Raw genomic sequence first — 18783 nt, forward strand, 5'->3', positions numbered from 1 at the left:
TGTTTCCTTCGGACACAAACCTGGTCTTCTGATTTGTGTCTCTGCTCCGTTAGGACCTGAGGGCGTTGGTGCTGCTGCTGTCCGTCCAGCCGCCTCAGGCCCTTGACCCCGCCCTCGGCCCCGCCCTACAGGAGCTGCTGGGCCGCTGTCGTGTGTGCGTCCAGCAGCGCAGCGTTCTGGAGCTGGAGGCCAAGGACCACAAGGCCAAAGGTACAACACACACACACACACACACACACACACACACTGAGCATTTTAGTGTCATTTTTACGTCCACACTCCTCTGAGAAAACAAAAAAGTAAAACTACATGTATTCAAGACATTCTCTTCCTGATTGGTTCTCATCAGTCACATGACTTGACTAGCAGCGGTAAACACAAAGCGTCGCTAACACTTCCTGTCAGTAGCACTTCCTGTCAGTGACACTTCCTGTCAGTGACACTTCCTGTCAGTGACACTTCCTGTCAGTGACACTTCCTGTCAGTAGCACTTCCTGTCAGTATCACTTCCTGTCAGTAGCACTTCCTGTCAGTAGCACTTCCTGTCAGTGACACTTCCTGTCAGGAGCACTTCCTGTCAGTAGCACTTCCTGTCAGTAACACTTCCTGCCGGAGACACTTCCTGTCAGTAACACTTCCGGTCAGTAACGCTTCCTGTCAGTAACACTTCCTGTCGGTAGCACTTCCTGTCGGTAACACTTCCTGCCGGAGACACTTCCTGTCAGTAACACTTCCGGTCAGTAACGCTTCCTGTCAGTAACACTTCCTGTCAGTAACACTTCCTGTCGGTAACACTTCCTGCTCTGACTCTTCATCACTGCTCCTCCTTCAGAGGAGTTTCTGTTACTAAGCAACCAGCTGCAGAGAAGACAATCTACTTCCTGTTTACATCACATGACCAGTGAACGTGAGTGGTCATGTGACGTGCGTTAGTGTGGACGGTGGTGGTTTGAATTCTTAATAATGATGATTGTGTGTGTGTGTGTGTGTGTGTGTGTGTGTGTGTGTGTGTGTGTGTGTGTGTGTGTGTGTGTGTGTGTGTGTGTGTGTGTGTGTGTGTGTGTGTGTGTGTGTGTGTGTGTGTGTGTGTGTGTGTGTGTGTGTGTGTGTGTGTCAGCTGAGGATGAAGGCGCGACCCCGGTGAAGCGGCGGCGGGTGAGCAGTGATGACGACCGAGCCGGTGACTCAGCAGCTCCGCCCTGTGTGGCCTCCACCTCCTCTTCCTCCATTCTCCCGCCCTGCAGTGAGCTGAGGCCCGACCACCAGGAGGCGCTGACGCCCGCCAGCACCTCGGACACGGAGACCCGAGACTCCTCCTCCCTGATCGACCCGGGTACTGAGCAGGACCCGCCCTCCCCTGACCCCGCCCCTGCATCCTCTGGAAACCTGGACTCCTCCCCCAAGGAGGAGAAGATGGAGGCCTCTTCATCGTCATCCTCCTCCTCGTTCTCCTCCTCCTCCTCCCTGCTGCAGGAGGCGTTTGTTCAGGGAGACGAACCTGAGGCGCCGCGATGCGTGGCGATGGGGGAGGGGCCGCGGGAGGAGGGGCGGGGTGAGGCGATGATGTCTGGATCCTCAGAGGAAGTGAAGGAGGAGAAAGAGACGGCCGCCAAGGCCAGCAGCAGCTCGGCTCCGCCCCTCTCAGAGGACGCCACCTTCCCATCTGCCCTCGGGTTGGTGGGGGAGGGGTCAGAGGGCTGCAGTGGCCACACCCCCCAGGTGTTTCCAAGCGCCAGCCCCCCACCTGACATGCTGGACATGCTGTACAGGACGGTGGAAGCCACTATCGCCATAGTTACCAAACTGTCCGTAAAGGACCCCCCCTCCTCATGACATCACTAACTCACAGCCGCCATGAGATCTGGAACGAGAACTTCTTCTTTCTCTCTTTTAAAAAAAAATCTGAATTCATCTCCGAGGGAGAAACAACGTTTTCCTGTTTTTCGGTTTCTTCTTCTTCTTCTGCTGTTTGTGTGCTGCTGTTCGTTGCCTTCAGCTGATGTTCAGTCGCTGGGTTTTTCCGGCTTCAGTGGCTCCTCCCCTTCCTGTCTCGCTCCGCTAACGTCCGACTTCGCAGCCGAGCCCTCGTTGGACGAAAATAAGAAAAAGTCGTTCAAGCTACAGCACATTGATTTCAAAGGGCAAAAAAAAGGTTTTGTTCTGTTGGGGTTTTTGTTTGTGTGTGTGTGTGTGTGTGTGTGTGTGTGTGTGTGTGTGTGTGTGTGTGTGTGTGTGTGTGTGTGTGTGTGTGTGTGTGTGTGTGTGTGTGTGTGTGTGTGTGTGTGTGTGTGTGTGTGTGTGTGTGTGTGTGTTTGTGTCTGCGTGTGTGTGTTTTATACTGATTTGAATTTGTTTTGAAAAGTGATTTTATTTGAGGTTTGCTGTAACGGGGAAAGGTTTACAGGACTTTTGTCTCCTCTGTTTGTAATTTAATTTTATTGCATTTTTACTGTGTATGAAAACGGTCGTCCTCTGTGCCAGTTTTGTACTTTATGAACGAGGCAAAAGAAAACGTTGCCTTGAGTTTTCTGTGGTTTCATTATCCAGAAATTAAGTTTACCTGTAAATTAAGAGAACCACAAGAAACTTGATTCTGTAAAGAATCCTCTCTAGTCATTGCCTGAAGGTGTATATGAAAACTATATAAATATATATATAAATATCTTTATATATATATGAGTATATAAAAGCGGTGCTTTATTTGACTGTGGTTGAAATAAAGCCGCCATGTTGGACCAGCTGGAGCTTTTATTTTCTTTACTGAAGTACATTCCATAATCTATTGTTTATTTTGGCTTCTTCTGCTGTGTTCTGATTCTCCTGATTTTATTTTAATAGAGAATAAATTAATAAAACAGTTTTAATAAGAAGACTTGTGAGCTGGAAGTCGTCTGGAGCTGTGAGGCTTTTTCTTTCCTGTGTTGAAGTGGATTCTTTCAGGTTGGTTTCTGCAGCGGAGACGAACAGGAAGTGAAACGATCATAAGACCTGAGAGTGTAAGTAACGTTTGAATTGTTTCGACTCTTTGACGAGATGTCGGCTCCCGATCGTGAAGCCGAGCTCGTGAAACCGATTTGAGAAGCAAACAAATGAACGTTACTGAGCGACCGGCTCCGTCTGTTCAAGCCGTGAGTTTAACCACGTGAGCATTCTGACATCATCACATGACGATCACATGACTCTGTTCACCATTAGCATGTTAGCTGTGGAGCTAACAGATGAGGAATTACATTTATTACCTTATTTAGAATTATATTACGGTTCATTGAATGTAAATAGATGAATTTAGATAATAATTGATAAATGTGTAAAGATGGACGACATGACAGCTGCCAAAAGTGCAGCTGATCGCCCCCTGGTGGCCAGCTGCAGTGTAGGTCAAACCCTCCATGTTAGCAGATGGGACATGGAACTAAAAATAAATCAAAGTAGCTGTTTAATAAAAGTTTATAAAGATGTTTCTGTCATTTCAGGTCGTTCTTATCTCTCTGATGTTTGTTCAAGTGTTTCTGATCCGTTTGGTTTTCATGAGTTATTTGATGATATGAGAACGGGCTTTAAAAGGGAATTACCCAGAGTTCACAGCGTTGAGGCGTGGGAGAACAAACCTGGAAGGAGCAACCAACTCCGACGTTGACTTGACGAAAGTATAAACATGCAGCTCGACTCAAAGCTGGAATCTAAGCATCACTTTCTGACTCTTTATTTTCTAAACTAACTTCTTTCTTCTGCTCATGTTTGAATCAGGAAAGGTCAAAGTGAATGTTTGTGCTGTGAACACGTCTCTGCTCTTGTTCTCACAGCAGAAGTGTGGAGGTTCCTTCTCCTTTTCTTTATCTCCATCTTCAATCTGCACATCCGAGCGTTCATCGTGTTGAAACCGTCGTCTCACTCTGACGTGCAGATCCTCGCTGGAGACCAACAGAAGAAAGAGGAAGCTTCCATCCGTCTGTTTACGACAAACAGGACTTTTATCTCCTGTAATTTAATTTTATTGCATTTTTACTGTGTATGAAAATGGTCGTCCTCTGTGCCAGGTTTGTACTTTATGAACGAGGCAAAAGAAAACGTTGCCTTGAGTTTTCTGTGGTTTTATTATCCAGAAATTAAGTTTACCTGTAAATTAAGAGAACCACAAGAAACTTGATTCTGTAAAGAATCCTCTCTAGTCATTGCCTGAAGGTGTATATGAAAACTATATAAATATATATATAAATATCTTTATATACAGTACCAGTCAAAAGTTCGGACACACCTTCTCATTCAATGGTTTTTCTTTATTTTTCTTTCTCTCTACATTGCAGATCAATATTGAAGACATCAAAACTATGAATGAACACATGTGGAATTATGTGATAAACAAAAAAGTGTTAAACAAACCAGAATATGTATAATATTTCAGATTCTTCAGAGTAGCCACCTTTTGCTCCGATGACTCTTGACCTTCTTCCACCAGCTTCATGAGGTCGTCACCTGGATGGTTTCCAACAGTCTTGACGTGTTCTCCACTTGTTGGCTGCTTTGTCTTCACTCTGGTCCAGCTCATCCCAGACCATCTCATTCTGGTTCAGGTCTGGTGAAGGTGGAGGCCAGGTCCTCTGGGTTCAGGTCGGGTGAAGGTGGAGCCAGGTCCTCTGGGTTCAGGTCGGGTGAAGGTGGAGCCAGGTCCTCTGGGTTCAGGTCAGGTGGAGCCAGGTCCTCTGGGTTCAGGTCGGGTGAAGGTGGAGCCAGGTCCTCTGGGGTCAGGTCGGGTGAAGGTGGAGCCAGGTCCTCTGGGGTCAGGTCAGGTGAAGGTGGAGCCAGGTCCGCTGGGTTCAGGTCAGGTGATGGTGGAGCCAGGTCCTCTGGGGTCAGGTCAGGTGAAGGTGGAGCCAGGTCCTCTGGGTTCAGGTCAGGTGAAGGTGGAGGCAGGTCCTCTGGGGTCAGGTCAGGTGAAGGTGGAGCCAGGTCCTCTGGGTTCAGGTCAGGTGAAGGTGGAGCCAGGTCCTCTGGGTTCAAGTCAGGTGAAGGTGGAGGCCAGGTCCTCTGGGTTCAGGTCAGGTGAAGGTGGAGCCAGGTCCTCTGGGTTCAGGTCAGGTAAAGGTGGAGGCAGGTCACCTGGGTTCAGGTCAGGTGAAGGTGGAGCCAGGTCCTCTGGGGTCAGGTCAGGTGAAGGTGGAGCCAGGTCACCTGACGCAGCACTCCATCACTCCTTACAGAGCCTGGAGGTGTGTCTGGGGTCATGGTCCTGTTGAAAGACAGATGCTGGTCCCACTAAGCACAAACCAGATGGCATGTCGCTGCAGAATGCTGTGGTAACCACCAGCAAACCCCCCCCCCCTGCCCCACACCATCACACCTCCTCCTCCATGCTTCACGGTGGGAACCACACACGTAGAGACCAGCTGCTCATCTTCTCTGCTTCTCACACAGACATGGCGGTTGGAACCAGAAATCTCAAATCTGGACTCATCAGACCAAAGTACAGATTTCCCCTGGTTTAATATTCCTTGTGTTTCTTGGCCCAAGCAAGTCTCTTCTTTCTTCTTCTTCTTCTTCCTCAGTCGTGGCTTCTCTGCAGGAACTCCACCATGAAGGCCTGATTCACGCAGTCTCCCCTGGACAGCTGATGAGGAGATGTGTCTCCTTCCTGAACTCTATGAAGCATTTATGTTGCCTAGAATCCAGGGGGGGGCAATTCATTTCCCCAAGGGGCCACATGAGAAACATCGACAGTTATGGAGGGCCGGACCAACAGGCTGATCTCAGTTCTACTCATTAATTTGATAAGCTTGTACTGGTCAGAGTAAATGTTATGATTAGGCAATGAAAAAGTGAGGCAGGCAAAGTAATAATGACAACATTATATCACACTTTAACCAACATTAACAAGAACAGCTGTGAACAAACTATGCATGTTTTGCAGCATTTCAAAGGTCAGCTTTAAATTAACTTTATACAAAGTGCTATTACTATTTGCTTATAGTCTAATCACCCTATTTGCAAGTGTTTCTGATCAGTTTGGTTTTCATGAGTTATTTGATGATATGAGAACGGGCTGAGACGTGATGATTGACAGCTGACACTGACTCCTGGATCCTGGATGTTCTCAGTTCCAACGTCCGCCCTGAAGAACTCGTCCGTCCCTGAGACCTCAGGTTTGTCCTGCTGGGACATCGTGGACTTGATGCACAGTTTCTGTAAGACTTTGCAAAAGGGAATTACCCAGAGTTCACAGCGTTGAGGCGTGGGAGAACAAACCTGGAAGGAGCAACCAACTCCGACGTTGACTTGACCAAAGTTTAAACATGCAGCTCGACTCAAAGCTGGAATCTAAGCATCACTTTCTGACTCTTTATTTTCTAAACTAACTTCTTTCTTCTGCTCATGTTTGAATCAGGAAAGGTCAAAGTGAATGTTTGTGCTGTGAACACGTCTCTGCTCTTGTTCTCACAGCAGAAGTGTCGAGGTTCCTTCTCCTTTTCTTTATCTCCATCTTCAATCTGCACATCCGAGCGTTCATCGTGTTGAAACCGTCGTCTCACTCTGACGTGCAGATCCTCGCTGGAGACCAACAGAAGAAAGAGGAAGCTTCCATCCGTCTGTTTACGACAGAAACAGGAGACACACTAGAGACACACCGGAGAGACAAACTAGAGACACCGGAGACACACAGGAGACACACCGGAGACACACAGGAGACACACTATAGACACACAGGAGACACACTATAGACACACTGGAGACACACTGGAGACACACCGGAGATACACAGGAGAGACATCGGAGACACACCCGAGACACACCGGAGACACACTAAAGACGCACCGGAGACACACCGGAGACACACTGGAGACACACTGGAGACACACCGGAGACACACAGGAGACACACAGGAGACACACTATAGACACACTATAGACACACTGGAGACACAACTGAGAAATACCGGAGACATAACTGAGACACACACAGGACACACACCGGAGACACACTGGAGACACAGTAGAGACACACAGGAGACACACAGGAGACACACCGGAGACACACCGGACACACACAGGAGACACACCGGAGATACACCGGAGACACACAGGAGACACACTATAGACACACTATAGACACACTGGAGACACACTGGAGACACACCGGAGATACACAGGAGACACACAGGATACACACTAAAGACGCACCAGAGACACACAGGAGACACACAGGAGACACACTATAGACACATCGGAGACACACAGGAGACACACCGGAGACACACCGGAGACACACCGGAGACACACCGGAGACACACAGGAGACACACTAAAGACACACTATAGACACACTATAGACACACTGGAGACACACTGGAGACACACAGGAGACACACCGGAGACACACAGGAGACACACTATAGACACACTGGAGACACAACTGAGAAATACCGGAGACATAACTGAGACACACACAGGACACACACCGGAGACACACTGGAGACACAGTAGAGACACACAGGAGACACACTGGAGACACACAGGAGACACACTATAGACACACCGGAGACACACAGGAGACACACAGGAGACACACCGGAGACACACCGGAGACACACCGGACACACACAGGAGACACACCGGAGATACACCGGAGACACACAGGAGACACACAGGAGACACACTATAGATACACTGGAGACACACTGGAGACACACTGGAGACACAACTGAGACACACCGGAGACACACAGGAGACACACAGGAGACACACCGGAGACACACCGGAGACACACCGGAGACACACAGGAGACACACCGGAGACACACCAGAGACACAACTGAGACACACCGGAGACACACAGGAGACACACAGGAGACACACCGGAGACACACCGGAGACACACCGGAGACACACCGGAGACACACAGGAGACACACAGGAGACACACCGGAGACACACAGGAGACACACTAAAGACACACCGGAGACACACAGGAGACACGCTATAGACACACTGGAGACACACTACAGACACGCCGGAGACACACAGGAGACACACCGGAGACACACCGGAGAGACACCAGAGACACACTATAGACACACTGGAGACACAACTGAGAAATACCGGATACACAACTGAGACACACAGGACACACACGAGACACACCGGAGACACACCGGAGACTTATGAATTTAACCTGTGTGTGTGTGTGTGTGTGTGTGTGTGTGTGTGTGTGTGTGTGTGTGTGTGTGTGTGTGTGTGTGTGTGTGTGTGTGTGTTTGTGTGTGTTTGTGTGTGTGTGTGTGTGTCACAGCTTCATGAAGTGACAAGACAAAACAAGAGACTTGTGAAAGACAAGAAAATACCTCCCATCGTCTCTGAAGTTCCTTATTTCAAACTGTTAAATGTTTGTTATCTTCCTTATTGTGAGGAATATGTTCATATAAGGTCATAGAATCGATCTGAGGGCGACTCCTGGTCGAGATATAACCATCTTCTCTCCTTCTGACATCGTTCACTGACTCGTCCGTCTGAAGAGAACTCAACAGCAACGTCTGACGACTTCTCCAACAAAGGAGGTAAATACACTTCAGGTCATTTCACTCTAAAGGGAAACTTCAGTGATATTGAGCCTTTAGTGGCGTCTCTAATCTGACACATTGTCAAAGCTTTGATTTGGATGAATGTTTATTCAGAAGCCAGGTCTGAAGTATGGAAGCAAAGAGCAGCCAAAGCTACAATTACTATTAACTGTATTTATTCTATAACGCCCTGATCACACCATGTTTTTGGGCTGATTCCGATATTGATCATCAAAAATAAATCGTCAGTGATTCCTGAGATGTCGTTATCGAACCTTTGTGACTAATATATGTAACTGAGGTTGGATTATTTATTTTTTACAGTTTAACAATTTACTTAATTTTTTTTGAGGTGAAAACTATTTACACGATGCATCAAAGTGTCTCCATTGAAACCACATCTGGATCTGCTCTAAATTACAAATATCAGTTATTGTAAAGATCAGTCCACTGAATACGTTTATTTACATCTAAATCCATAAATCAGACGAAATTTTATTTGAAATCTACGGAAAGTGTTGAAAAAGTCCTGATCTGTGTTCAGATACCATGTTAATAAACCTGATCTGTGTTCAGATACCATGTTAATAAACCTGATCTGGGTTCAGATACCATGTTAATAAACCTGATCTGGGTTCAGATACCATGTTAATAAACCTGATCTGGGTTCAGATACCATGTTAATAAACCTGATCTGGGTTCAGATACCATGTTAATAAACCTGATCTGTGTTCAGATACCATGTTAATAAACCTGATCTGTGTTCAGATACCATGTTAATAAACCTGATCTGGGTTCAGATACCATGTTAATAAACCTGATCTGTGTTCAGATACCATGTTAATAAACCTGATCTGTGTTCAGATACCATGTTAATAAACCTGCTCTGGGTTCAGATACCATGTTAATAAACCTGATCTGAGTTCAGATACCATGTTAATAAACCTGATCTGGGTTCAGATACCATGTTTATAAACCTGATCTGGGTTCAGATACCATGTTAATAAACCTGATCTGGGTTCAGATACCATGTTAATAAACCTGCTCTGGGTTCAGATACCATGTTAATAAACCTGATCTGGGTTCAGATGGCCGCCCGGAGCCGGATCACGGTTCTGCTGCTGCTCTTCCTCCTGTCGACTGAACACAGTTTTGCTGTGACCGAGGATGAACTCACACCGCTGGTAGACGAACTCTTGAGCAAGTGAGTGAACTTCTGAATCCTGAACTGATGATGTTTACATGGACAATGATGATTATGATCTATAAGACAGGCAGTCACCAGGGGGCGATAAAGAGCTTCAGCATGGGGCTGACATGTCGTCCATCTTTATTTACAGTCGACTGCTTGGACACGACCTACAGGTCCCTGTGTTGTGTCCATGGTAACATACATGTTTAACCTATTGACCTCATTTGACCCTTTTTGCAGGTACCGTTTTAATGGTATGTTCAGTCTGGCCGTGAGTATCCCGCTGAACCAGAACCAGAACCAGAACCAGAACCAGAACAAGAACCAGGGCGCTAACCGAGACCTCGAGGAGGTCCTTGGTAATAACACTGCTGCCAACGTGGAGAACAAGATCAACAAGGGTGAAGTGTACGTTGGCAGCAGGATGGTTGCAGCCAAGTCTCTGAAGCGGGGAAATGTTGTTGATCATGCAGAGTCACGCGTTGTGGACGAATTGTCTCAGTTGTACGACAGTCCTCAATTCAATCCGGATGATTTGTTGCTTTTCTATGTTTATGCCTCCCCATGTGATCACAAATGTACAAATTCTAATCACCAGGGAAACATCCTTAGCAAGATAAGCAACATACGGCGTTGGAATAATTGGGCAGTTGTGTTTTCTAAAATGTTCAAGCCCAGTGATGGTTCGGCGAACACAGACAAAAAGATCTCTGAAGCCCTCATTAAAGCCCGCAGGGAATCCCTTAATCAACTTGCAATGTCCAAGGGTGAGCCAGGTTCAATTGGTCTAGAAAACATCTTCTGCTGCGACTATGAAAATCATCAGATGAAGTGCGTCAGCTGCTCAAGTGACGGTCAGGTGGCAGAGAAATGTGTGTCATACGATCCTCCCTCTGCTAGGGCAATGATTTATTACACCAGGCGTCAGAGACAATGTGTCGACAGGTGTCAGTACTTTGAGTCAGGGAGTTACTTCTGGTGCCATGATGAAGATGGCTGGGAGTACTGCTCACCTCTGCCAGACCACACCTACAAGAATGAGGCTTGTCGCTCCGATCACAAGTGTGGAAGCTATGGTGAGAGTTACACCTGGTGCTACACAACATCCAACAACGACTGGGATTACTGTGGAGTGATCAGTCCTGGAGAGTGTGTGTTTTCCCAGACGTCCCGCGCCAAACGACAAGTTAATATTCCAACATGGTTCTGTAGAAGAGTAGATGCCAACAGGAGAGTGACCATTTTCGGACATGAAGGAGATTCTAGAAAGTTCGCTCAAACCAACAGAGATTTACGCAGAGAAGCCGACGAGTTAATCAACCGATGGAACAACCAGGGCTTGAATAACCAGCCCGGGCAGAGGACGTTGATAGAGTCGGCAAATCTTCGCATTGACAAACAGGGAATGGTCAACAGGAACAATCAGCCGTATTACAACCTGCAAATCCAGATCAACGGACCACGCCGTCCTGGACACAGCACCACTGTGTCAGTGATCATAGTTCCTGTTGACACGCCAGCTGAATACATGCGTTTTGCCTTCAGGGAGAGTTTACGGCGTCGGCTCCGTGTGGTGTTGGAACCATCCAACGCCGCAAACACCCTGCCGCTTTGTAATTTCTAAAAGATTTTGAACTGTTGTTGTGTCTGAAATCTTTAGTCTCTGAATTACAATGTGGAACCAGAACTAACCAGATGAAACTATGGAACAAACACACGAAGCTTCAGACGCTCAGTGAGAAAAACATCTTCAAAGAGTCTCTGACTGAAACGTTGATAATTTTCAAAGAGTTTTACACAGATTCGAGTGAGTGGAGGAGTCTTATAATGTGTTTCTTTTTGCTTTAGCGCTGATACTGAGTCTGATGTTTATTTTCCTCTGTTAAATGAAATAATGCAGTTACTATAATGTGCCTCACAACTGATTTATAAACTACCTGTGTGCTTGTTGGATGATTTACAGCTGAATATCGAGCTCAGGCTGATGGGAAGAGTCGCTCATCAAATATGGAATTTGTCCTCTGCTCTCTGATCAGACTCAGAAACTGGGTCAGCAGTGATGAACCAAAATCCACGACAACCTACTTATGTAATCTATGTAATCAAACTTATGTAAAATGCAACACTGATTTTCATGTTGTTCTCTTTTTTCTTATTAAAGCTTTGCTCAGCATCCACTCTGGTCTCCGTGTGTGTGTGTGTGTGTTTGTGTTGAATATTGTCTTTATAATCGGTTTAAGATTTTTACTATGAAGGCCAACCAGTGCAACCTGTTATTACTTGTTACGGGACGACCTACCTTCCTAACTACCTACTATGGTATATTCTATGCAGCCGAGATGTCGATGTTGTGGTTGAAGTTGATGTTGATGAAGGAATCTCAGCGGACCTCGTTCTTGTTTGTATAACAGGTTTATTACAAGAAGTTTCACAGGACAGACGGGCACCATGGTATACCCGGAAAAATCAAACAGGCCAAAGAGTGAAATTTGCCTTGTTTCTGCAAGACAAGGATTCTAAAAGGGAAGAAGCTAATCCTAAAACTAGACATGAAATAGCGTCATCCATAAGGCCTCTGACTACATAAGGGCATGTTCCGTAAGACGCCTGTTAAAGAACATTCCTTCTGCACTTCATCCATTATGTTACCTTCTCTGGCTCAGTATCTCGGCTCCGCAGCCGTGGTTGGGAGCTCACTGTTCGTCTAGGCTCGTTGTCTGGCCGGTAACCAGCCGTCCGGACTATTTTGTTAAGGAGGAGGAGACGTTCTCGTAGCTTTCAACACCGCCACTTTCTTTATTCTCTCTTAGTACACGAGTCACACCTTCTTCACGCTAGGTGCTCTATCACTTTTCTTTATCCCACTACATGTAGCCCCCTACCCACAATGCACAGGTGAACTACCCACAATCCTTAGGGGTACTACGTCAGACAACAACAACATCTCTGTTAAAGGGGCAGGCCATACCTGCAACAATTAGCAGGTCAGAGATTATTCCCTAGGTCAAAGATCATTCCATAAGGGAGAGAACTTAAGGCGCCATAGATGTAAACATGTCTAGTCCAGGTCCAACTTAATAATGTCGGACAATCTTCGCCTTGACAACCAGGGATCATTCATGAGGAACAATCAGCGGTGTTACAATCTGCAAATCCAGATCAACAGACAACGCCCTTCTGGACGCAGCACCACTGTGGCACAGATCCTAGTTCCTGTTGACACGTCAGCTGAATACATGCGTTTGGCCTTCAGGGAGAGTTTACAGCGTGAGGTCGGTGTGGTGGTGGAAGTCAATGAAGCATCCACCTCCACAAACAACCAGAACCAGAAGTGTTGTAAACGACGTCAAAATTAACGTTGCTCAAACGTGTGTAGCTGATGATTGTGACAGCGCACACGTGAACTGCCTCATGTCAGAGGCAGAATGAGTGAGTGAAGCTCTCAGTTAGCAAAAGTTCTGTCTTACTCGGTTTTCAATCAGTCTTTATCAATAATCGCTCAATACCAGAGAATCATTTTTATTATTTGTCTTCTTAGTGCTTTCTGCAGAAGAAGTGGTTCTGTTGGCTTCATCGGGCCGGGACCTCTCGTGCTCACTGCAGCGGTTTGTGTAGTTCTACTGATTAACACAAGTGTTCCACATCAAAACAAATCAATGTCACATCTCTGCTTTAGTTTAACGACCCTTTTATTCTGCATGTATTATTTTGAAACTCACATTTTGTCCTATTTCCGGTCAATTCCCTTTGTTGCTGGTGGAAATCAAAGGCAGGAGGCGTCGTTCTCAAGTTAAAATTAAGCAGGTTTATTTAGAGGTCACAGGTCAGGAAAATGCGGTGTCCAGCAATTGAATCATGCATGGGCCATCAGTTCTATGCAGTTAAGCTGCAGAGGAAAAATAATGGCGGAGAGACAAACTGCGCAGATAGCTTATATATCGATACTGGGCGTGACAGAAGTTCGTCGTTGGGTCATCCTCCTGGCGTCCAACATGGGGCTTCTCCTGGCGTTGCGTGATGACGTGCAAGCCATGTCGCGGTTACTAGAGTTCATGAGCATATTGCCTCGGTGTGTGCGCTTATTTAATGTGTGTGTACTGATGTGTGGGACGTACCATGCACAGGAGAGAGTGTCTCAGAACTAATATAGTGAAGTGATTCATGAAGCCAGAGGTTTGAAAACCTGTTATCTGTCCTTTTTAAGGAGTATGAACCATTCTGAGGTTGAGAAGCAGGAGAAGAACTATGTGTTATGTTTGTGTGTTTACGCTATGTGTATCTGACTACACGTTAAAGTGTTTGTATGTGTGTGAACAGTGGTGTATTGTCAATAAATCCCCCTTTCCACACCTGATAGGTGTGGACAACACGGGGAAGGCAAAGGGCAGAAAAGGGCAAGGCAGAAAAACAAACCCAACTTAATACTCAGTAAAACACAAAATCAAAAACGTCAAAACATAGCTGTGATTAAAAGAATCACAGCCAGCAAAACAAAAATCTCAAAACAAACAATCCAACTAATATAAAAACGTCAAACTATAGCTGTGATTAAAAGAATTACAGCAAGCCACACAAAAATCTCAAAACAAACCTTACGCAGAAGAGACAGCTCCTGGAACTCTGTATGATGTCTAATGTAGCTAAGGAAATTATGCTTTAATACAGAACGAGAAATGAGAACAGGTGCAACAGTTATTGAAATCATTTGTAGGCTATGAAGTATGATATCTAGCTAAAACTGTTCCTATCTTTATTGTTTAAGAGTTCAGACACAGACTATAGTTTAAAGTTTGAAATCCCTCTAGGTTTGACCACTTACTGGGAAGGTCATGTTCCCCTCAACCTTTATCCCATCCAGTGCAAACCCGTCCCCATCCTCATCATCATCATCATCAGCATCTCCTTCGTCCTCCACAGCATCAGCTTCCCCTTCAGCATCCACAGCATCCACAGCACCCATCCCCAGTTCAGCATCCACAGAACAGCTGGGGATGAGGCACGTTTTCCTTCATCAGAGCAGAGTCTACAGCCATGTCATGTCATGGTGCGTAGAGGTGGAGAGGGCACTGGTCACCCAGCCACCAGGAGCAGTTTGGAAAAAATGTTTTTCAAGAACTTCCCATCATAGTACACACACATAACCCTCTTCTGCAAGCAGCAGATCCAGGGCCATTTCTTTCTGTGTGACCAAACAGGGTACAGGAGTAAGCTGTTCAGATATCAGCTCCTTTCAGATCTGCTTCCAGGAACAAAATTATCAAGAATTGTCAGTGAGGCTTTTTAATTTTAAGAGTCAGTGATCTGGATCTTAGCCTCGTAAAGATCCTTTCCTGGAATTGATACTCGCCTACAGGCCAGGTGGTGGGCTTGCACTGTACAAAGCCAGGCGCAGGGCATATTGTCGGTCGTGGTGGAGGAGGTGGAGTTAACACCGGATGGGAGTGAGTTGTGGAATTCATGAAGCCCAGTTCCCAGAGTTTGAAAGGAAGACAAACAGAAAAAATGATGAATTTACTGCGATGGGTAATTGAGATTTAAAGTAGATTATATAAGCTTATAATTAAAAGGAACAAACAAAATAATCGAAGCAAAAACATACATGCCCTCTTTTGACAGCTATTTCAATAAAACTTTTGAGGTGTGGTTGGCCAAATCAGTGGATATTAAAAAATAAAAATTAAACACGTGGCATAAGAGTGAAAGAAATCTTTGGCATTTCATAAAATATAAAATGATCAACAAGCTGAATATCAATAAGCAGCAGATATGACAGTATTTGAGTATTTGTGTTCAAACCATTTTCCAAAAATGTATTGACATAACACGATTATTCAGAAGCTTTGACGTCAAAACTGTCCTGTGATAAAACAGGAATCACATACAAAATACAAATGTGTGAGAGATTAGATTCAATCAAACGTCTCAGAGTTGACAGCTGAAACAATTCAAAACAATTAAGTTATTCTGCCACAATTTCCTTCATGATGAAATAAAAACAATAATTGGAGCTTAACATCACCTTTCAAATTAGGAGCATTGGATGTTAAGATAACTGGTGAAACAAAACAACAAAATAAAAACCTTCTTTCCAGAGTTTGAAAGTTAAAGGGTCCAAAATAAATTTAAATCTTATTATAGATATGACATTCAACAAAGTGTGTTAACAGAGGGGCTTTAAAAAGAGACCTTAATGTGATTTTGTTAATCACTCATCCTTGATTTATATTACGAATCAAATTAATAACTTGTGAAGTATTAAACTGGTGTCTACTATTATCCCTGCTATGTCAGGTAAAAATAAAATAAGATATTAAATGATTTCTCCTTTCCTCTAATAGATAAGATATATTTTGGAAATATCTGAAAGAACAAATTTGTTCCAAAAAGTGTAATTTTAACAATTCCCTCTGGAATTCATTACTTCTGAATGAAGCAATATTAAAAACAAACAAAAAAACAAACAAATAACAGAAACAAACAACCAAGCCTCTTTGTGATCTTAACGCCAGTTGTAAGCTGTAAGGCTTCTGGCCCTCCCCCTTTTCATCCTCTACTGTGCCAGTCTTAATCTTTCTTTGGCAAGTCCTAAACACATTTACCCCTCCCACCCTTACATACAACATTATTTCTTAACACTGCTTTGTCTTCACTCTGGTCCAGCTCATCCCAGACCATCTCATTCTGGTTCAGGTCAGGGGAAGGTGGAGCCAGGTCACCTGGGTTCAGGTCAGGTGAAGGTGGAGCCAGGTCCTCTGGGTTCAGGTCAGGTGAAGGTGGAGCCAGGTCCTCTGGGTTCAGGTCGGGTGAAGGTGGAGCCAGGTCCTCTGGGTTCAGGTCGGGTGAAGGTGGAGCCAGGTCCTCTGGGTTCAGGTCGGGTGAAGGTGGAGCCAGGTCACCTGACGCAGCACTCCATCACTCCTTACAGAGCCTGGAGGTGTGTCTGGGGTCATGGTCCTGTTGAAAGACAGATGCTAGTCCCACTAAGCACAAACCAGATGGCATGTCGCTGCAGAATGCTGTGGTAACCATGCTGGTCAAGTAAGCCTTGAATTTTGAATAAATCACAAACAGTATCAGCAGCAAACCAGCAATGCAGGTCAATGAGTTTGAGCTGAACATCACTGGTGCATTATCCACACTGCACGTTACCCTCCAACTGGCTTGAAAGAAACTGCAACTTTCTCATGAAAGCCTTCACCAGGCTGTACATGTCATGTCCAATAGGCCCTTGCCTTGCAGTTTGGTAATTAGCTCATTCATTAATGCAGTGACATCAACAGCAAATGCAAGATCTGCATCTGAGAGCTCTGGGATGTCCTTGCCTTTCTTTTCCCAGAACTCTTGAATCTCTGCCCTCAGGTCCCATACTGGTTTAATCACTCTGCCCAGACTGATCCATCTGACAGCTGTGTGGGAGCCTCTGTCCACATGTTTGTGAAGATCTTGTTGTTATTCTATTTTATTCTATTTTGTACTATTTATATTTTGGTTGTAATTATTGAGCATTGCTAGAAGAGAGCCTGTGACTCAAGCATTTCATTGCCAGTGACTGCTTTATGTTATTGTTATCACTTTCTGACTCTTTATTTTCTAAACTAACTTCTTTCTTCTGCTCATGTTTGAATCAGGAAAGGTCAAAGTGAATGTTTGTGCTGTGAACACGTCTCTGCTCTTGTTCTCACAGCAGAAGTGTCGAGGTTCCTTCTCCTTTTCTTTATCTCCATCTTCAATCTGCACATCCGAGCGTTCATCGTGTTGAAACCGTCGTCTCACTCTGACGTGCAGATCCTCGCTGGAGACCAACAGAAGAAAGAGGAAGCTTCCATCCGTCTGTTTACGACAGAAACACAATTCTCAGCATTCAGAGTTTAACTTGGTCCAAAACTGGTTTTAACAGACTGTTTTTTCTTTTCATTCTCATGTTCTCATCACTTCAGCAAAGTCCATTTGACTCAATTTGATTTGAACTGAAACCGATTTCACTATAAAAGAACATTAGGTTTCAGGGGCGTCTCCTGACAGAGGCCACACCGGAGACACACAGGAGACACACAGGAGAAACACAGGAGACACACCGGAGACACACCGGAGACACACCGGAGACACACTATAGACACGAAGGAGACACGAAGGAGACACGAAGGAGACACAAATGAGACACACCGGAGACACACAGGAGTAACGCAGGAGACATGCAGGAGACACACAGGAGACACACAGGAGACACACTAAAGACACACACTATAGACACACCAGAGACACACAGGAGACACACAGGAGACACACACCAGAGACACACCAGAGACACACCAGAGACACACAGGAGACACACCGGAGACACACCGGAGACACACCGGAGACACACTATAGACACACTATAGACACACAGGAGACACACAGGAGACACAAAGGAGACACACCGGAGACACACCGGAGACACACCGGAGACACACTGGAGACACACCGGAGACACGCAGGAGACACACTAAAGACACACTAAAGACACACCGGACACACACTATAGACACAGCGGACACACACTATAGACACACCAGAGACACACCAGAGACACACCAGAGACACACAGGAGACACACCGGAGACACACCGGAGATACACCGGAGACACACGGGAGACACACGGGAGACACACAGGAGACATGGGGGAGACACACAGGAGACACACAGGAGACACACAGGAGACACACCGGAAACACACTATAGACACACTGGAGACACACAGGAGACACACAGGAGACACACCGAAGACACACTATAGACACACAGGAGACACACTATAGACACACAGGAGACACACCAGAGACACACAGGAGACACACTATAGACACACTGGAGACACACAGGAGACACACTATAGACACACAGGAGACACACCGGAGACACACCGGAGACACACTATAGAAGAACAGGAGACACACCGGAGACACACCGGAGACACACAGGAGACACACCGTAGACACACCGTAGACACACAGGAGACATACAGGAGAGACACACAGGAGACACACAGGAGAGACACACAGGAGA

At 45.7% G+C, this 18783-nt stretch overlaps 2 protein-coding genes across 2 annotated transcripts in view; both read left to right on the forward strand.

Annotated features, from left to right (window-relative positions):
- usp34 (ubiquitin specific peptidase 34) overlaps window positions 1-2215 on the forward strand; it is a 71457-nt gene extending 69242 nt beyond the window's left edge. Inside the window, exons 77-78 of the mRNA XM_061083532.1 lie at window positions 54-210; window positions 1118-2215. Of these exons, the coding sequence (XP_060939515.1) occupies window positions 54-210; window positions 1118-1833 (873 nt within the window). The 3' untranslated portion in view covers window positions 1834-2215. The remainder of the gene's footprint in view (window positions 1-53; window positions 211-1117) is intronic.
- A 6141-nt stretch (window positions 2216-8356) lies between these two features.
- On the forward strand, window positions 8357-11361 carry LOC132997427 (uncharacterized). The gene is made up of 3 exons (XM_061067451.1): window positions 8357-8542; window positions 9634-9749; window positions 9978-11361. Exons 2-3 carry the CDS (start codon window positions 9634-9636, stop codon window positions 11359-11361), a joined length of 1500 nt encoding a protein of 499 aa, XP_060923434.1. The 5' UTR covers window positions 8357-8542.
- The last annotated feature ends 7422 nt before the right edge of the window (window positions 11362-18783 follow it).

Source organism: Limanda limanda, chromosome 2, assembly GCF_963576545.1.
Source record: "Limanda limanda chromosome 2, fLimLim1.1, whole genome shotgun sequence".
Taxonomy (NCBI): Eukaryota; Metazoa; Chordata; class Actinopteri; order Pleuronectiformes; family Pleuronectidae; genus Limanda; species Limanda limanda.

Coding starts and splice junctions, on each gene's coding strand:
- LOC132997427 (XM_061067451.1), top strand. CDS start 9,634: ATGGCCGCCCGGAGCCGGATCACGGTTCTGCTGCTGCTCTTCCTCCTG. Junction 9,750..9,977: donor GTAGACGAACTCTTGAGCAA/GTGAGTGAACTT, acceptor CCCTTTTTGCAG/GTACCGTTTTAATGGTATGT.